This window comes from Entelurus aequoreus, linkage group LG07 (assembly GCF_033978785.1).
Source record: "Entelurus aequoreus isolate RoL-2023_Sb linkage group LG07, RoL_Eaeq_v1.1, whole genome shotgun sequence".
NCBI lineage: Eukaryota > Metazoa > Chordata > Actinopteri > Syngnathiformes > Syngnathidae > Entelurus > Entelurus aequoreus.
The window spans coordinates 65,347,264-65,360,525 of NC_084737.1; the positions used below are offsets into that span (position 1 = coordinate 65,347,264).

A 13,262-nucleotide genomic window follows, 5' to 3' on the forward strand; every position below is an offset into this window, starting at 1 on the left:
GCAATGGTTTTCCGTATTGGGACTATGATTTCGGTCCTAACTTGTTCACCGGTCCTCATATGGAAGCTACTATTCCTTGTTGGTGTCTCAAGAAGGGTAAAAATACAAGAAGTCACACACACACACACACACACACACGCACACACACGTTTGGTTGCCACGGCAACAGCACCACTAGGAGAAGTGCGTTGCTGAGTTTGTGGCTCATTTGTATTCTCTATTCGTGTGAGTGCATGTTTGTGTTTGTGTGTGTTTGTGCCGGGGGGAGACGATAACCACGCCCCCTCTGCTACACCCGCAGCCTCCATCAATGCTGCAGCTCCAACCCCAAAGTCTTCCAAGAGGGCGGGACTAGTTTCTCTGCAGAGGGACGCTCTCCACCAACCAATTTGGAAATCCCTACTCCCAGGCACGTACACACACACACACACACACACACACACACACATGCACACTAGAGCTGACTGCAACCGAAGCCCCCGAGCACTCAGCATCTGTGCAGCATCCCGCTCCTTTCCTCTTCTCGCTCTCTCTCCATCGGTGCTGACAAGCTCCGCAGCTCTGACTCATTCGCTTCTCCCTTCCCCCCCCCCTCTCACACCGGCTGAAGCACAGGGGCTGGCAGCATGGCCTCCAACGTGCCTTCTGGGACCACCAAAGGCAAGCCCCTCTCCCCCTTCAGGAAGCGGGGAAGCCTGCAGTACACACCCAGCACAGGTGAGTGGCAGACGTGGGGTTAATGGAGTGTGTTGGGGATGCATTAGTTAGTTTGTTGTGTGGTTGAGGCAGCGTGGCGATAAAGCACCTTTGAATATTTGAGGCAATGCCAACCTGTTGATTGGCTGTTCTCTGAGGGACATTCTGACATGCAGTGCAGCTTCAGGCCAATGAGACTGCAGCTGGTGTTTATTTTCATTCTAAACTTTGCCGATGCTATTTCTTAGCACGGCGCAGCGTGCATACGTATGACGCCAACCTGGATCTTGTGTTAGATTTCACAAAAATGTAGGGCCTTAAATTACGAGACTAATTGGTTCTGTGACGGAGCTCTTAACTCAAAACACTTGTATCTTAAATCAACGTCTCCCATTGAAATGAATTGTCTTTTTCTTGCCCCTTTTTCTTGCCCCTTGTGCAGCCCTTTGAGACACTTGTGATTAAGGGCTATATAAATAAACTTTCTTTGATTGATTGATTGATTGATTGATTAAAATTAATTAAAAACTAACATCTCGATAAGAAATATTAAATGTAAAAAATACTATAGAATGTACTACTAACAACTACAGTAATGTACTAATTATGTGCAATATTTACCTTGAAGAGCGCACTTCTACAATATCTTTTTCCGGCTGCTTCTCTGTCAAACACACCATCAGCAGCTTTTACATATGTTCATGGATAAATGTCCGCCATTTGAATATCAATCAATCAATCAATGTTTATTTATATAGCCCTAAATCACAAGTGTCTCAAAGGGCTGTACAAGCCACAACGACATCCTCGGTACAGAGCCCACATACGGGCAAGGAAAAACTCACCCCAGTGGGACGTCGGTGAATGACTATGAGAAACCTTGGAGAGGACCGCATATGTGGGTAACCCCCCCCCTCTAGGGGAGACCGAAAGCAACGGATGTCGAGTGGGTCTGACATAACATTGTGAAAGTCCAGTCCACAGTGGATCCAACACATCAGCGGGAGTCCAGTCCTCAGCGGGGCCAACAGGAAACCATCCCGAGCGGAGACGGGTCAGCAGCGCAGAGATGTCCCCAACCGATGCACAGGCTAGTGGTCCACCCGGGGTCCCGGCTCTGGACAGCCAGCACTTCATCCATGGCCACCGGACCTATGCAACTCCCCCTCGCAAGGGACAGGGGAGAAGAGGAGAAAAGAAAAGAAACGGCAGATCAACTGGTCTAAAAAAGGGGGGGTCTATTTAAAGGCTAGATTATACAAATGAGTTTTAAGATGGGACTTAAATGCTTCTACTGAGGTAGCATCTCTAACTGTTACCGGGAGGGCATTCCAGAGTACTGGAGCCCGAATAGAAAACGCTCTATAGCCCGCAGACTTTTTTTTGGCTCTGGGAATCACTAATGAGCCGGAGTTCTTTGAACGCAGATTTCTTGTCGGGACATATGGTACAATACAATCGGCGAGATAGGCTGGAGCTAAACCGTGTAATATTTTATACGTAAGTAGTAAAACCTTAAAGTCGCATCTTAAGTGCACAGGAAGCCAGTGCAAGTGAGCCAGTATAGGCGTAATATGATCAAACTTTCTTGTTTTTGTCAAAAGCCTTGCAGCCGCATTTTGTACCAACTGTAATGTTTTAATGCTAGACATAGGGAGGCCCGAAAATAATACGTTACAGTAATTGAGACGAGACGTAACGAACGCATGAATAATGATCTCAGCGTCGCTAGTGGACAAGATGGAACGAATTTTAGCGATATTACGGAGATGAAAGAAGGCCGTTTTAGTAACACTCTTAATGTGTGACTCAAACGAGAGAGTTGGGTCGAAGATAATACACAGATTCTTTACCGAGTCTCCTTGTTTAATTGTTTGGTTGTCAAATGTTAAGGTGGTATTATTAAATAGATGTTGGTGTCTAGCAGGACCGATAATCAGCATTTCCGTTTTCTTAGCGTTGAGTTGCAAAAAGTTAGCGGACATCCATTGTTTAATTTCATTAAGACACGCCTCCAGCTGACTACAGTCCGGCGTGTTGGTCAGCTTTAGGGGCATGTAGAGTTGGGTGTCATCAGCATAACAGTGAAAGCTAACACCGTACTTGCGTATGATGTCACCCAGCGGCAGCATGTAAATACTAAAGAGTGCAGGGCCAAGAACCGAACCCTGGGGAACTCCGCACGTTACCTTGACATAGTCCGAGGTCACATTGTTATGGGAGACGCACTGCATCCTGTCAGTAAGATAAGAGTTAAACCAAGACAAGGCTAAGTCTGACATACCAATACGTGTTTTGATACGCTCTAATAAAATATTATGATCGACGGTATCGAAAGCGGCGCTAAGATCAAGAAGCAGCAACATAGATGACGCATCAGAATCCATCGTTAGCAATAGATCATTAGTCATTTTTGCGAGGGCTGTCTCCGTAGAGTGATTTGCCCTGAAACCGGATTGAAAAGGTTCACAGAGATTGTTAGTCACTAAGTGTTCATTTAGCTGCTGTGCGACAGTTTTTTCGAGAATTTTGGAAATAAACGGAAGGTGGGAGACCGGTCGGTAGTTTACCATGAGGTCAGGATCGAGGTTAGGTCTTTTGAGCAGAGGATGAATAACCGCTTTTTTGAATGCTAGGGGAACAGTGCCGGAGGAAAGTGATAAGTTTATAATATTTAACACTGATGGACCTAATAATACAAACAGTTCCTTGATAAGTTTCCCAGGAAGTGGGTCAAGTAAACATGTTGTTTGTTTTATCCCACTTACACGCTGTAGTAATTCCTCTAATGTTATTTCATCAAAAATAGAGAGACTATTTTGGAGGGCAGTGTCCGTCGTATATACAGTCGTATTTGTGTTAATAGAACCCAGTTGTAGCTGGGATGCGTTGTCTTTAATCTCCTTTCTAATGAGTTCAATTTTCTTATTAAAGAAATTCATAAAATCATCTGCCGAGTGGGTGGAGCTACTGGGAGGAGTCCCTTGTTGGGTAAGCGATGCTACTGTACTAAACAGAAATTTAGGATCGTTTTTGTTGAGGCGGATGAGATTTGAGTAGTATTTAGCTTTAGCTAAGGTAAGCATGCGTTTATAAGTTATTAAACTATCACTCCATGCTTGATGGAAAACCTCAAGTTTAGTCGCGCGCCATTTGCGTTCCAGTTTTCTACATGATAATTTATGAGCTCTAATTTCTTCTGTAAACCATGGGGTGCGCCTTTTAGGGGCCCTTTTTTGCTTTAGCGGTGCTATACTATCAATAATTTCGCGCAAGGCATCGTCAAAGTTGTTAGTGAGTTTATCAATAGAGCCGACATAATTTGGGAATGGTGCTATTACCGAAGGCAGTAGGTCAGCAAGAGTCATCGTTGTGGCAGCATTAATGTTGCGGCCGCTATAGCAGTTATTATTATTATTAGCTTGTTGACAAAGAGTCAAAACTTCAAATTTTATAAGGTAATGATCGGACATTACTTTAGTATATGGAAGTATCATAACTTTGGAGGTGGTGACACCCCTGACAAGCACTAGATCTATTGTATTACCGTTGCGATGCGTGGGTTCATGTATTATTTGTGTAAGACCACAGCTGTCAATTATGGTTTGGAGCGCCACGCACTGAGGGTCCGATGGGGTATTCATATGGATATTAAAGTCCCCCATTATGATTATATTGTCGGCGTGCGTCACTAGATCAGCAACGAACTCTGAGAATTCACTGATAAAGTCCGAATAGGGCCCAGGGGGGCGGTAGATAACAGCCAGGTCGAGAGGTAGCGGTGTGACAGACCTCATAGTAAGCACCTCAAACGATTTATATTTATTATTTAGGTTAGGGGTAAGGTTGAAATTTTCATTGTATATTAGTGCGACACCCCCTCCCCTTTTAAGAGGGCGGGCAACATGCGCATTCGTATAGTTAGGAGGAGATGCCTCATTGAGCGCAAAAAATTCGTCCGGTTTGAGCCAGGTTTCGCTAAGACCAATGACGTTAAGATTGTTGTCTCTAATGACCTCATTAACCAATAACGCCTTGGGAGACAATGATCTTATGTTTAAAAAGCCCATATTATAGGTATTGGGCTGTTTTGACGAGTTTTTGTTAAGATTATCCGTAGTGGCAATATTAACAATGTTGCGTTTATTATGCGTAGTGCACTTTAAATAGTTTCGACCATATCTAGGAATTGATATGACGGGAATTTTCCGATTGTTTGCTTGGTGCTGCAATAGACTGGACATATCATAATTTGCCACCTCAGTAGAATGCATGTCCACCTCTGACACAGACACAACAGAAAAAACATTATGTGAATTGTGTATTATTCTAAGAGAATTGCTATGCGTACATGGATTATCCAGCCTGGCGCTGGCTAGTTCTAGCTTAACTGACTCCTCACCCGGACTAACAGACATTGTAATTGCCTGTGACCGGGCTTGCTCTAGTGTAGTCAGTCAAGTGAGACTTAAATAGTAGTCTATGTTTCTAGACAGGATGATGGCGCCTTCCTGGTTAGGGTGAAGGCCGTCTCTCATCAGCAAGCCTGGTTTGCCCCAGAAAGAGGGCCAGTTATCAATAAACGTTAGTCCCTGTTGCCTACAGTAGCTAGCCAACCACTTGTTAAGCGAGACTAATCTGCTATATCTCTCATCATTGCCTCTCGCAGGCAGGGGGCCAGAGACAATTACTCGATGCCTGGACATCTTTCTGGCGAGATCACAAGTCCTGGCTATGTTTCTCTTTGTAATCTCTGACTGTCTCATTCTAGTGTCATTGGAGCCAACGTGTACAACTATATTCGCATAATTAGTGGTGCGATTAGCCTGTCGTACGTGTTTACTAGGCCTGTTGCGAGTTAGCTCCCTAAGATTAGCTTCAATGTCAGGTGCTCTGGCCCCGGGGATACACTTTATTGTGGCTGGGTTGCTAAGCTTTATGTTTCGGGTGATGGAGTCCCCTATAACTAAGGTGTGGTGCCCGGTAGACTGGGGTGTAGGACTAGCTAAAGAGCTAAATCTATTATGCGTCTCAACCGGTACACCGTAGCTTGTAGGCCGCTTAGGACTGCTACAAGCTGGGCTAGTTAGCTCGCTACAGCTAACGCTAGCAGATGTGTCCGCAACATCTAAAGTTACGACATTACTCTGCTCTAACTGGCGGACACGGCCCTCTAGCAGAGCCAACCTCTCCGTGAGTATGGTGCAAGACGCGCAGGAAGCCATTACTCACAGTGTTTTCTGCCACCGAGTGAAGTTCCTGCTGTCCTCAGGGAAGTGGTCGCGGTCTGTGGGAGTAGCTTCTTACTGACCGGCGCTGCCTTTCTCCGCGCTAGCTTAGCAGCTAGCTAGCTGAGGAAAGGGTGGTGGGACAGAGATCGGGTGATTTGCAAGTTAAATAGTACCACTAAAAATGTTTGAGAAGTGATAAAGAAAGCTGTAGAACAATTAAAAGCACACAGATAGAGCGCTACTTAGCTTTTTCGCAACAGCGAACAGACGGCGAGCAGTCACGCACGGTGAACCGGAACCGGAAGTCCAAGTCGAATCTAAAGCTAAATAAACATTGATTGATTCACAGTGACTTTTATCTCCACGACAATACATCGGCGAAGCACTTTAGCTACGGAGCTAACGTGATAGCATCGTGCTTAACTGCATATAGAAACAGATGAAATAAGCCCCTGACTGGAAGGATAGACAGAAGATCAACAATACTACCAAACTCTGGACCTGTAACCACACGGTTAATGCTTTCCAGCCTGGCGAAGCCTAGCAATGCTGTTGCTAACGACGCCATTGAAGCTAACTTAGCTACGGGACCTCGACAAAGCTATGCTAAAAACATTAGCTCTCCACCTACGCCCGCCAGCCCTCATCTGCTCATCACGACCCGTGCTCACCTGCGTTCCAGCGATCGACGGCGCGACGAAGGACTTCACCCGATCATCGATGAGGTCGGCGGCCCGGAGACGGAGGAAGTCAAGGTGAGGACAGCTGCGCGGCGGCGAGCGTTGTAGCTTTCGACGACACCCCGGCCGCCATCAGAGTCGGCAAGAAACATATATTTCCCCAAAGTTACGTACGTGACATGCACATAGCGCCACGCACGTACGGGCAAGCGATCAAATGTTTGGAAGCAAAAGCTGTACTCACGGTAGCGCGTCTGCTGTCCAACTCAAAGTCCTCCTGGTTGTGTTGCTGCAGCCAGCCGCTAATACACCGATCCCACCTACAGCTTTCTTCTTTGCAGTCACCATTGTTCATTAAACAAATTGCAAAAGATTCACCAACACAGATGTCCAGAATACTGTGGAATTTTGCGATGAAAACAGAGCTGTTTGTATTGGATACAATGTGTCCCAATACTTCCGCTTCAACCCTTGACGTCACGCGCAAACGTCATCATACATAGACGTTTTCAGCCGGAAGTTTCCCGGGAAATTTAAAATTGCACTTTATAAATGAACCCGGCCGTATTGGCATGTGTTGCAATGTTAAGATTTCCTCATTGATGTATAAACTATCAGACTGTGTGGTCGGTAGTAGTGGGTTTCAGTAGGCCTTTAATGGATAGCTCTTATTTCAAAAAAACTCTTAAATTGGTGTATTCTTAAGTTGAGTCACTGTATTAAAAAATGCTTTTGTCACACTTGCACGCACACACACACACACACACACACACACACACACACACACACACACACACACACACACACACACACACACACACACACACACACACACACACACATTATTTTATTTGTTACCTTCTTGAGACCTCTGAAAATGTCGACCTCTTTAAGACCACCCTTTGTAGATATATAAAGATTTGTATTTAAACATTAATAATATATACATACTATGCAAATATAAAAAAAAGTAAGCTTTTAGGTTTTGTGTTTTTTGGGGGGGAGGAATGTTTGTAATTGGTTTTTAATCTTCATTATTTACTTCAAGTTATTACAGTATGTCTTTATATACATATTTATTTTAGTTTTTTAATTAATTTTGGCCAAAGGGGGCGCATATCATTTTCTTACACACACTTGTTATTACATATGTTGACCAGACGGGGAGCACTTCAAATTTTTACACACACATGTTATTATAAATGTTGGCCAAAGGGGGCGAATTTCATTTTCTTACGCACACTTGCTATTTAATATGTTGGCCAAAGGGGGCGCATTTCAATTTCTTACACACACTTGTTATTACATATGTTGGCCAGATGGGGAGCACTTCAAATTTTTGCACACACTTGTTTTTTCATATGTTGATCAGAGGGGGAGCACTTTTAAAAGCGACACACAGTCAATTTGAAAAATCCCTCATTTCACCACCAGGGGTGCAATTGAGACATTCTCTATTAGATGCAATGGTTTTCTGTATTGGGACCATGATTTATGTCCTAACTTTTTCACCGATCCTCATATGGAAGGTTATTTTCCTTGTTGATGTCTCAAGAAGGGTAGAAATACACACACACACACACACACACACACACACACACACACACACACACACACACACACACACACACACACACACACACACACACACACAGACACACACACACACACACACACACTGTGGTAGAGAGCATAGCAAAGAGACAGCACTTTCAGCACATTTTGCTGTTTGCTGTCATTTGAATTGTGATACCAAACTGCACCAGAGTTCACATGCAGGTGGACCAAATCGGCGGTCCCCTTGATTGGTGCCCCCCCCCACCCCCCCCCGGGTTTGAATGATGGAGTTGCCATTTGACCAAACAAGCCGTACGAGCAGAGCAAATGTACCAGAGTTCCTTTGAAGCGTGAACGCCACCCTGAAGGCATACTTCTTCATGCTGCTTTTACCTGCAGGATGTTGTTATTCATATGATTATATAAATACAGTACATGTTAGTGTTTGCCACGTTGTATGATAGTATGATTATATAAATACAGTACATGCTAGTGCAGACCTGGGAAAATTAAGGCCCGGAAGGAAAGACAACGAGAATGCGGGCTCCCGTGGATGCGATAAAAAAGGTAGCACATGCTTTGTATTACCTGACCGACGAGGGAAGACTACGGAAAACATCGAATGCATTTGGACTGGCAAAGCAGACTGTATCAGTTATTGTCCGCCATGTATGTCGCAGACTCAACGTCTAGCTCCAGAGTATATAAAGTCACCCAAAATGAATGGACAATGAAGGTGAAGGCAAAAGAGTGAGGAGACCAGATATCTAGATCCCTAGTGTGGAGGTTGCCCTCCAGTGGGTTCCTCGGACCACCACACACTGCCACAGTACAACACTGTTTTATTTGCATAAATAGTGCAAGGCTTTTGCTTTCGAGCAAAATGTCTTTTCTGAGTCCGTCTCTCTCTCTCTCTCTGGCTCCCACTCCAACTCTCCTGTCTCGTCCCGGCTGCTGCTATTAAAGGCGACAGGTGATTAGATAACAAGGCCCACCTGGGCCATCTACTCACCTGTCGCTGTCTTCGAGGCCGGTCCTTGCACACCCCGTTCCGCGGCAGGCCCGCAGGCCACACCCCCCTCCACACCTAGATTGAGTGATTGATGTGAAATGCTCTTTATCACATTGTTTACTTTCACATGTCCATTAAAGATTTGATTGATTTATGATGGCTCAGGTGTGATTCACTACAATAGGGCCCCACAGCACACTGGATTCCAGTTAATTGAAATACCACAACACTGGATATTGTTCAGATAAGTTCAATTTAATTCAAGAACTTGCTCACAAAGCAACACTGGAGGTGACTATGTCGTGCGCACTTTCCACGCATGAGTATTAGGTTGCGTTTCGATGGGGGGGGAATCTTAAACGACCATTATTGTGTGGCCATTGTTGTTCTCCCACATTCACATTCACATTCACATTGCACATTCACCATGTGCAAAACATAATGTGAGTTAATTAATTCACTTCACACTACTATTTTAAAGGCCTACTGAAACCCACTACTACCGACCATGCAGTCTGATAGTTTATATATCAATGATGAAATCTTAACATTGCAACACATGCCAATACGGCCGGGTTAACTTATAAAGTGCAAATTTAAATTTCCCGCTAAACTTCCGGTTGAAAACGTCTATGTATGATGACGTATGCGCGTGACGCAATCGTTGAAACGGAAGTATTCGGACACATTGTATCCAATACAAAAAGCTCGGTTTTCATCGCAAAATTCCTCAGTATTCTGGACATCTGTGTTGGTGAATCTTTTGCAATTTGTTTAATGAACAATGAAGACTGCAAAGAAGAAAGCTGTAGGTGGGATCGGTGTATTAGCGGCTGGCTGCAGTAACACAACCAGGAGGACTTTGACTGGGATAGCAGACGTGCTATCCGACGCTAGCCGCCGACCGCACGGATGATCGGGTGAAGTCCTTCGTCGCTCCGTCGATCGCTGGAACGCAGGTGAGCACGGGTGTTGATGAGCAGATGAGGGCTGGCTGGCGTAGGTGGATAGCTAATGTTTTTAGTATACCTCTGTGAGATCCCGTTGCTAAGTTAGCTTCAATGGCGTCGTTAGCAACAGCATTGTTAATCTTCGCTTACAGGTCCATGGTTTAATAGTATTGTTGATTTTCTGTCTATCCTTCCAGTCAGGGGTTTATTTCTTTTGTTTCTATCTGCAGTTAAGCCTGATGCTATCACGTTAGCTCTGTAGCTAAAGTGCTTCGCCGATGTATTGTCGTGGAGATAAAAGTCACTGTGAATGTCCATTTTGCGTTCTCGACTCTCATTTTCAAGAGGTTATAGTATCCGAGGTGGTTTAAAATACAAATCCGTGATCCACAATAGAAAAAGGAGAGAGTGTGGAATCCAATGAGCCAGCTTTTACCTAAGTTACGGTCAGCGCGAAAAAAGATGCGTCCTGCACTGCACTCTAGTCCTTCACTCTCACGTTCCTCATCCACGAATCTTTCATCCTGGCTCTAATTAATGGGGTAATCGTCGCTTTCTCGGTCCGAATTGCTCTCGCTCCATTGTAAACAATGGGGAAATGTGAGGAGCCTTTCAACCTGCGACGTCACGCTACTTCCGGTACAGGCACGGCTTTTTTTATCAGCGACCAAAAGTTGCGAACTTTATCGTCAATGTTCTCTACTAAATCCTTTCAGCAAAAAAATGGCAATACCGCGAAATGATCAAGTATGACACATAGAATGGATCTGCTATCCCCGTTTAAATAAAAAAATGTCATTTCAGTAGGCCTTTAAAGGTTTGATTCTGCATGTCTGCGATGAGATAACGATCCCGGTTGTCCCATCTGAGTAGGCAAAGATGACATTTAAATGACACATTTTTAGCCTCTTCAAAGTCACTTTATATAGTTAAAGTAAATAAGCTATATGTAATGCAGCAGCAATTCAGATTGGGATACTTGAATGTTTAGGATTGTAATTGTTGACGTTTTTTTTTTGGTATTGTTTTCTAATTCCATAGCGCGGTGAATCTTGTAATTAAAGGACACGGCCTACCTGTGTTTATAGAATCATGTGATCGTGTCAGTCACACGGCCTGTGCGGGGAGTTGTAGCTCATAATTACCACGCTTTGTGCGCGCAGCGCGGCAGCAGTTGGTTTGGGGGCAGTGGGCGTGCGATATTTAGTACTCTTGCTGTGAAAAAAAGGTAGTTGTCAAATTTTGTAAGCCACCCACTCAACAGTTTGCCTCCTCCGTGTGAGTGCTCTGTTCCACTTTGTTCAACTGCTTCAATCGGCTACATGAGAGTGGTCGGGCTGAATAGGAAATAGAAGCCTTCACCAAACATAATGATTTATGATTTTTATATGTTTGTTTGCTGTATAGTTGCTGCTTGACTAACATGTGCCATGTTTATTTACATGTTCAAAGCCAAATAAGATAGAACTTGAGGGCAAGTATGTTTGTGGCCCAGGAAGTCTGCCCAGCAACAAATGTACACAAAAACATGTGACTGACCACAAAACAAAATAAATGGTAAATGGGTTATACTTGTATAGCGCTTTTCTACCTTTCATTTCATTTCATTTAATTTTTATTTATCTCCTTCATTGATGTGCATCTTTGATAGACAATTATACCACAATTATTCAGTTACACAGTTACACATCAATGCCTGAGAAGGAGCAGGATGAAGAAAAATCTTATATTTTCCTGCCCCCTTCAACATAATACGTAGTCTTACTTAATGATATATAAACCAACAATTACATCCAAATAACAAAAACAAAAAAAACACACAAAAAATACACAAGTGCAAAACTTCATGAAGTACAAACCGAACAAAAAAACAAAAGAAGTAATATACACCTCACGGGGTGACACAAAACAAATACAAAACCAGGCAGAAAATAAGTAAAATAATAAATATAAAGCAAAATGTAAACACTTATGGCTGTCCATATGATTTTATTGTTCTGTCTTTATATATTTTTTTCAATTGGAATATATTTTTACAATCTTTTATCTCATTGTAAAGAGAATTCCATAGTTTAACCCCCACCACTGATATGCACATTTTTTTTAAAAGTTGTCCTTGAATACTGATGTTGGAAATGACCTTTTCTTCTATGCTCTTCATTCTCAGAAGTGATGACAAACATTTTTTGTAAATTTGCTGTTAATGTTTTACTTTTAGCCTTAAACATGACACATAATGTCTGTAACTTTACTAGCTCCTGTAATTTCAATAAACCCAAATTAATGAATAATATGTTAGTGTGTTCTAAGTAATCTGCTTTATGAATAATCCTTATAGCTCTTTTCTGTAGTTGATACAATGCCTTTATGTTACTCTTATATGTGTTCCCCCACACTTCCACACAGTAGCTGATGTATGGCAATATAAGTGCACAATACAATATACTCATTGCCCTATAATCTAACACATATTTTACCTTATTTAATATAAAAATACTCTTAGACATCTTTTTCCGTACATGTGCAATATGAGATACCTTCAAGGTACTCAAAGCGCTTTGACACTATTTCCACATTCACCCATTCACACACACACTGATGGCGGGAGCTGCCATGCAAGGCGCTAACCACGACCCGTCAGGAGCAAGGGTGAAGTGTCTTGCTCAAGGACACAACGGACGTGACTAGGTTGGTAGAAGCCGGGGATCAAACCTGGAACCCTCAGGTTGCTGGCACGGCCCCTCACCCAACCGCGCCACACCGTCTCCAACTTTCATCATTATGAGAGCTATACTTTGACATAAAGAAAGGCAAAGTGATCTTCTTTTATTTATAAGACAGGCAACATTTAAACTGTACGTATTTTACAAAGATTTCCACTTAATGCTGTTTTGCGGTAATTTGCAAAAGCTATCATGTTTGAAGTGAACATTTATGACAATGCTATGAGTTTTGGCAGATACTCTTTGACATTTTGGTGGGCGTGGCCAGCATATGACAAATTTTCATTGGTACATGGGGCAATTAGAGTTGTGCCCTGTTTACTCTGCCCAGCAACATGTGACCCAGTACAGAATCCCAGCATTTCAGATAGATGGATGGGTGATTTTAACATACTTTATGACACATTTTTATT

At 43.3% G+C, this 13,262-nt stretch overlaps 1 protein-coding gene across 1 annotated transcript in view; it reads left to right on the top strand.

The window, feature by feature from the left end:
- The first annotated feature begins 575 nt into the window (after window positions 1-575).
- Window positions 576-13,262, top strand: part of LOC133654162 (AMP deaminase 2-like) — a 64,783-nt gene continuing 52,096 nt past the window's right edge. Inside the window, exon 1 of the mRNA XM_062054250.1 lies at window positions 576-717. Within this exon, the coding sequence (XP_061910234.1) occupies window positions 627-717 (91 nt within the window). The 5' untranslated portion in view covers window positions 576-626. The remainder of the gene's footprint in view (window positions 718-13,262) is intronic.